General features: G+C 42.1%; 1 protein-coding gene across 1 annotated transcript; it reads right to left on the bottom strand.

Moving 5' to 3' along the window:
- Positions 1-3,993: 3,993 nt before the first annotated feature.
- Positions 3,994-6,723, bottom strand: LOC107584525 (RNA-binding protein MEX3B-like). The gene is made up of 2 exons (XM_016271168.1): positions 6,444-6,723; positions 3,994-5,778 (listed from the first exon to the last, which is right to left on the bottom strand). Exons 1-2 carry the CDS (start codon positions 6,667-6,669, stop codon positions 4,406-4,408), a joined length of 1,599 nt encoding a protein of 532 aa, XP_016126654.1. The 5' UTR covers positions 6,670-6,723; the 3' UTR covers positions 3,994-4,405.
- Positions 6,724-7,182: the final 459 nt, after the last annotated feature.

Genomic DNA, 7,182 nt, shown 5'->3' with positions numbered 1-7,182 from the left:
GGGCGTGTTAGAACGAGCTGTTTTAGGTAGGCGTGGTTGACTCTTAACTTTTATAAAGAATATCTCTTTGGATTTGAGACTTTAGTCTTTGCAACTTTACAGATCTTCTTTATGCACCAAGAGCTTGTAACACTTCAAAGAGAAAGGAAAAATTGAAATCACATCATATGACCCCTTTAAACAAGATGAAATCCAAACAAAAGAAGACTTGACTTGAAACAGACTTGACTTGGCATGGTCAGACTTGACCAGAGACAGACTTAGCATAAACAGCAACACAACTCACCAACAGCAGGTTACACAATTCAAGCTAGACAAAGAACAAAGGCAACATTAGGGCTATTTATATCAGATAAATCTAATCCCGTCCGGATATGTCTGAGATTCATCGCGTAATTGTTTGGTGATCCGATTCTCTGACCGCTCGCTCCACTTTCATCATGGATATAAGCCGTAACAATAACACGGTAACTAATAGCAGAGTTAGGCAAGAATCTAGTCGTATTGCAGTTTTCTCGATTGTTAATATAACTGATTTTAGTTGGCAATTTTCCCCCCAAACCTTTACGTTTTCAAAACAAAGACACATTTCTCAAAAAGTTTAACAATGAGTAAGTTAAACATTAGGTAGCAAATCAGAATCTCTGCATGCTAACAACGGAGAGAGGAGAGAGCTTAGCCAATCATCTACAGGGGTTTTATACTTGCACATGCAATATAATTACAGTACAGTATCAGTACATTAGATAATGGAAATTTCACTATTCTATATGTACCGTAAAATGTAGCACATGTTGTACACCTTCAAGCATGTGACTGTCAAATTTTATTTGTAACCATTTTTTAGGCCTATGTGTACTGCATTTTTGCAGAACTGAGAATGACTGCCTAGAGATATAGCTAGTCTTGTGTCAGGAGACCAAGAAACTGCTATAGTACTGCATACTGTAATGAAATTCGGCAGAATGTGCAGAGGATGCTAAATTTACTTTTTAAATGTTATTTTTTTACTGTACTGTATTGTGGTGCATGCCAAGTTCATACAATTCTTTGGTATGTGAACTTTTCTAGTGCTTTTCATCTACTGCAAGATTACTTTACACTAGTAAAATGAAAACGATTTTTTCCCCAAACGTTCATTGCTGAATTATACATCTGTATCTGTAATTTAATTTATCCCTGATAGCACACATACATCTCGGAGACGTCTATTTGACGTCTGCATTTACATCTGCAAGACGTATTTTTTACAGTGTTTGCTCATCTGCAATACATCTATAAGACGTTTTCTATCAGATGTCAAATAGATGTCTACTAGATGTCTTTAAGATGTTTATGATTTAGAATGTATGTAAAATTGACATCTTACAGACGTCTATCAGATGTTTGTACACAGCAGATGCTTTCCAGATCAAGTGATCTTTAACAGACATCTTGCAGACGTATTTGTGCTATTGAGCTCCAAAAATAATTCCTGAATCCTTGTAAGAGTTTTGTAGTTACAGTGTTATTGATCTCAGTATTCACTGGGCAAGAAAGTCATCTGTGTATTTGAATTGTGTGTAAGCATTAACAGTCTTTTTCAACTGCTTACACACAAAATCTTTACTTGTCACACAATTTCTGAAACCTGACACTCAAACACCAGAACTACACACCAAATCTGCAAAACCATACACTAATTCTCGACCTTTGACTCAGTTTTCAATTTCATAAAACACTTTTTGCAAAACACAACACACAATTCTCTATGTAACACACAAAACTCTAACAGGAATTACTATTATGGCAAAGGTGTTTGAAAATGTTTGCTTTTGAGATGTGTTTGTGATATTTTGAATGCAGTGCTTCATTTTGCAAGAGATGTGAGGCATTTTGGATTTTGTGTGTGCAATTCTTGGATTTGTGTGTAAAGTTTTGAAAAAAAGTGTGTGTAAAAGCAGTTGCAAACCTGTAAGAAAAACTGTAATAACTAGATTGAAGAGTTTGGAAGACAAATTTATGCTGGCTTGTCTTAAAGTCTTGTTTAAAAAACGTAAATGGTTTGGCCAGTTAGATGTTCTAGATGTTTGCTAAAGTGTTGCTAGTTGGTTGCTAGGATATTCTGGGTGGTTGCTAGGCTCTTGCTATGCAGTTGCTGGGGTGTTGCTAGAGTATATGTTGATAGAGTTTGTTCTGGGTGATTATAGACATTCCCATCTCTGTTAATAACAGAAAATCAAACACTGTTTTCAAATTTTTGTTGCTCTTAAACTTGCACTAAACATGATTATACCATCCAAGTAGCCTAATTTTAATTTTAATAGAACCGCATGCCTTCTTTAGTGATACAAGCTCAGAAACATTTATAACCTGTTGAAGTTTTTTATATTGTGTACTGCTATGCAGTTGCTGGGGTGTTGCTAGAGTATATGTTGATAGAGTTTGTTCTGGGTGATTATAGACATTCCCATCTCTGTTAATAACAGAAAATCAAACACTGTTTTCAAATTTTTGTTGGTCTTAAACTTGCACTAAACATGATTATACCATCCAAGTAGCCTAATTTTAATTTTAATAGAACCGCATGCCTTCTTTAGTGATACAAGCTCAGAAACATTTATAACCTGTTTTATGTTGTGTATTGACTTGGTGCCACGATAGATATTGAAATGTTGTTATTTATTTTTCATTTTAAACAGTATAGATGATTACTTAATGGTAATATAATATTTGTGAACACAACTGTGTATGTCAGACCATAAATCCCCCAAAACTATGCATGGGGGCTTGCTTTGGTGTTGCCACCCCTCATAGACCCCATGCCACCCCTTTGCCACCCTAAAAATTATTTTCTAGATCCGCCCCTGGGACAACGTGTTACATATATGCCATTATAATTTGTGTTTTATTTTTTAATTGTACGGAATTATAAAATAAAACGCAAATTATAATCGGGCCTGTTTTAGGCTTTTCCTTATTTTTATATTTTAGACATCCATCAATTATGGTGATGAAAAAAATGACTGGCCATCTCCTCATTGGCTGTGCCTTTAGAGAGAAATGCACCGATTACAGAGTTTAAATTTTCGATTTGAATTATTTCGTTTTAAAGTAGCAATTTAAAGCTTTCTATATATATTTATCATGTCTGTGAGGCAACTCGCGGAGTTTAGGCTCATCATTGTGAAGCGCTCCTGTTCAAGACCAAAACGGCAGAAAGCGTTTGTTTTCTTTATTTTATAAAACCACAACATTTTGTTGATATTGTGAGTGCACACAAATAAAACTAGACCCTTTACAGTTTAGAATGATTTATTACTCTTATCTTTATGAGCAAAAATGACTGCGTATTTTAAGTTGTTTCCACTGTTAGAAAAAAATGCAAGTGATCGTACTGGCGCCTCCATGTCCTGCAGAGAGCGCTTCAGCTTCCACTCTCCGCACAAACGATTAGATATGCGTCTAACAGCGCACATTTATCTAGGTTAAACATTTAAACATTGTGATATGCTTGAACTGTTTTATATGTAGATTTTATTTTAGGCAAATCGTGATGATTTGAGAAGGCTAAATTGATCAAACATAGGCTATGATCAATTCACTGTCTGCCGCTGGACGTTAGCCTACTTAAAAAAACAACAACTTACATTTAATAAAAAAAAATGCTCCAAACTTTTTTCTAAATTTACTTTATAAAAATAACGAAACAAAATATAATCACTTTTCTATTACATACAAAACTGAACTATTTGAATAGCTGAAACAGTACCTAGTATAAGCTTTTTTTGTGAAAAGGGGATAAAAAAGACGGGCTAGGGCCTATTTGAGGCCCATGCAGGGCTTTTAATCCACTTCATCCAACGCTGTTTTGTTCTCATCTGTGAGCATGCTCTTGATATATGTATTTTACAATTTTGTTGAGTTTAAAAAGTGTGACACATTCATTCTGCTCTCACTGATCTATACATATATATATATATATATATATATATATATATATATAATGTCGTTCTCCCTCAAACGAGTTCCATTGTGTAAGCTGCAGTATCTCCATCGCTGTAAGTCTTTGTGTGTCAGACAGGAAGCAGTCCAGATTCCCCGAACTCCAGGTACATTCGATCAGCGGAATCGAAAGGCCCGCTTATGCTAACAGTCGACGAACTGACTAAGGTACCTGTCCTTACTTCATTAACGCTTGCTTGTTTACAGTTGACTAAAACTATTGATTACTAGGCTTTAATATTTAAAACATGCATTAGATGTTGAAAATATTTGTCCCGAGCTACAGTACACTATGAACAATTACACCAGAAATGGTTGTCCCTTTTTGGATACTGCAGCTCTACATACATATGTATATACACGTACAATAACACACGTTATTAGGCTCTCACGAAAGTCAAGGAGGGCGCGTGGCCACCATTTAGGAAAATATACGTATAGCCTGAGTAACTGCAGCATTGCAGACGGGGCATTTGGGCTCGTTCCTCTCGCAGATGCGGTTGGCACACTCCATGCAGAACAGGTTGTGGCCGCAGGGCACCAGGGCCGCGATCACCTCGCTCTCGAAGCACACCGAGCAGTCCCGGCTGCCCTTGCGGCTCGTCCCAGATGAGGATGAAGAGGACGACGAGGAGGACGAGGAGATGGACGAGTCGGAGGGAACGCCAGGGTGATGGGATCCCGGAAGCGCCGGGGAGTAGCCGGGGAAGCTGAGGGTGCCTCCGCCCGGGTCGCTGCGCACCCGGCGCGCCAACGGGTGCTCGGCCGTGCCGTTGGCTTGGTGCAGTGGCGGGGACAGCCTGGGCTGGCTGGTGCATCCCACCCCGTTGGCTCTACGCTGGCCGTTGGCATTCGTGGAAGAACTGGCGGGGAAAACGGGCGACGAGACCGAGGTGCCTTTGGCGGCGCGCTCGTACTGCGACCACATCAGGCCCGGTGGCGCCGGAGGGGGGTCGAATCCTGGCGACTGATCAAAGGTCAGATCAGTGCAATCGGGCGAGATCACCTCGCCGCCGTAGACAAATCCATTGGCGTTGGCATTCATGTTGATGTTGTTGTTGTTGTTGTTGTTGTTGTTGCCATTGCTGGAGGCAGTGTAGCTGAGGGCGGGGCTGGGCGGGCTGTAATCGGCCAGCCGGGAGCTGCTGTTGTTGCCGCCAAAGTATGAGTCGGTAGAGGCACTCCCCAGAGAGCTGGAGCTGTCGTTGCGGTAGTTAGAGAAAGGCTTGCGACCCGAGGTGGGCGTGGCGCTGGAGCTCGGCTTGCTCCACAGGCTGGCGTTCCCGTGCAGGTCGAAGCCCACGTCAGTGCCGTTGGCGTGGAAGTCGTTCTCGTCGGTGAACTCGATCAGGCCGCCCGTGCGCATGGCGATGTGTGCTTCGATCTCCTCCCTGGCCCGGTCCACGTTCTCCGGCATGCCCGTCACCTCAAACACGGGCTCTTTGTCCCGGCTGGGCGTGACGATGTAGGTGTGCGTCTGCTGCTGGATGCGCTTGATGGTGGCCCCCTTGGGTCCGACCACCAGTCCCACCACGCGATAGGGCACCCGCACCTGAATGGTGGTCTGACCGGGCAGGTTGGGCGGCCCGGGCACCGTGGCGTTCCCGTTCAGGCTGCTGTTTTTGTTCCGCGAGGCTCGGATCATGGAGAAGTGCTCCGCCGCTGAGATGATCTCCCTCCGAGCCATGGCTACATCCTCTCGCCTGCCGGTCACAACAAAGACCGGCTCCTCTCCCCGCACCGGAGTTTTGATATACGTATTGGTCTTTGCTCGCAGGGCTTTAATCTTGCAACCTACAATTGTGAGAAAAACGGAAAAAAGCACAAATGAGACAAAGCAAACACAATCAGGCACAAATCAAAAAGATGCAGGATGGGTGCAAGCGCACAGTCTTTGGGGGACAACAATTTCGCCTCTCTTTTTTTCGGTGCGGCATAAATTCAAACCACATGCTGGGCTGCTTGACATACAGGGTCAAAAATAGCACAGAGGGTGGGAAAAAAATGCATGCTGAATTCAGGATTTTCCAAAGAGTCGCTCTAATCATACTGTCCACAACTTGCTTTGTCACTTCCTTACATCTCAGATACCCTACAGAACATGTTGTCACCTAGATCCAGGCTATATAATGGTGTTTTCCTGGTTGAAGAAGTCTATACCTAATAGGCTATAAAGAGGGTGTAAACAAAGTCCACTGAGACAAAGAAAGAAAGAGCCGCTGCCTGAAGAAAATGGCACTTCGCTCTTGATATACAGGAATGTCGTGTATTTAAGAGGATGACACATTAAAGGTAGATATGCATGGGTTGTGTCAGCGCTCCCTCGCTTGCGTTTGTTTGGTCGGACATAAGGAGGACAGTGCAGCTGAAAATAGGCTATAACCTACATGCACATGACTACACATGCTACAATAACAGCACGCACGCAATTGTTTGAAGAGGGAAATAACGGTGATTACCTTGTCTGCCGACGATTTCAGCAACATGCTCGGAGCTGGGAACGGGAACGCATTCGGTCATGTTCACGCTCTTTTTCCTGGGCTCGTTGTCATACAGGGAATTTTCATCGTTATCCAGACCGAGCAGCGAGAGCTGGTCCAGAGCGATCTGCAGGGCTCTTTGGTCATCCAGGGCGTCCCCCTGCCCGCCGCTCCGCTCCATGTCGGCGAACAGCGAACTAGGCATCTTGGATGGGTCTGGAAACAAAGAGGGAAAACTTACAGGAGGAGGGTGGGATTGAGCTGGGTAAAAAAGACGGGCTAGGGCCTATTTGAGGCCCATGCAGGGCTTTTAATCCACTTCATCCAACGCTGTTTTGTTCTCATCTGTGAGCATGCTCTTGATATATGTATTTTACAATTTTGTTGAGTTTAAAAAGTGTGACACATTCATTCTGCTCTCACTGATCTATACATATATATATATATATATATATATATATATATATATATATTGTGTGTCTATTTCAAAAGACTGTACATATAGTGGAAGGGCATTGTTTTGGATTAAAACATCTGCTAAATGAATAAATGTGTGCATGCAGAAGAGTGTCAGCTGATACAGCAGCAAAAGGAGGAAGAACTTGTTAATCCCATTTCTTAGAAATTAAATGTTTCATAAGAAAATATGGGTGTGGGGATCCAGCAGCCTCCACATTTTTTTGGCGTGTTATTGTGTCAGTATGCATATTTAGAGCTC

Source organism: Sinocyclocheilus grahami, unplaced genomic scaffold (assembly GCF_001515645.1).
Source record: "Sinocyclocheilus grahami isolate Dianchi unplaced genomic scaffold, SAMN03320097.WGS_v1.1 scaffold5.1, whole genome shotgun sequence".
NCBI lineage: Eukaryota > Metazoa > Chordata > Actinopteri > Cypriniformes > Cyprinidae > Sinocyclocheilus > Sinocyclocheilus grahami.
The sequence above is the reverse complement of the archived record's forward strand: the minus strand, read 5'-3'. Positions and strand labels throughout refer to the sequence as shown.

Excerpts from the sequence above, each read along its gene's own strand:
- LOC107584525 (XM_016271168.1), bottom strand. The coding sequence starts at position 6,669 with ATGCCTAGTTCGCTGTTCGCCGACATGGAGCGGAGCGGCGGGCAGGGG. Across the intron at positions 5,779-6,443 it reads TGAAATCGTCGGCAGACAAG|GTTGCAAGATTAAAGCCCTG; the intron begins GTAATCACCGTT and ends TCACAATTGTAG.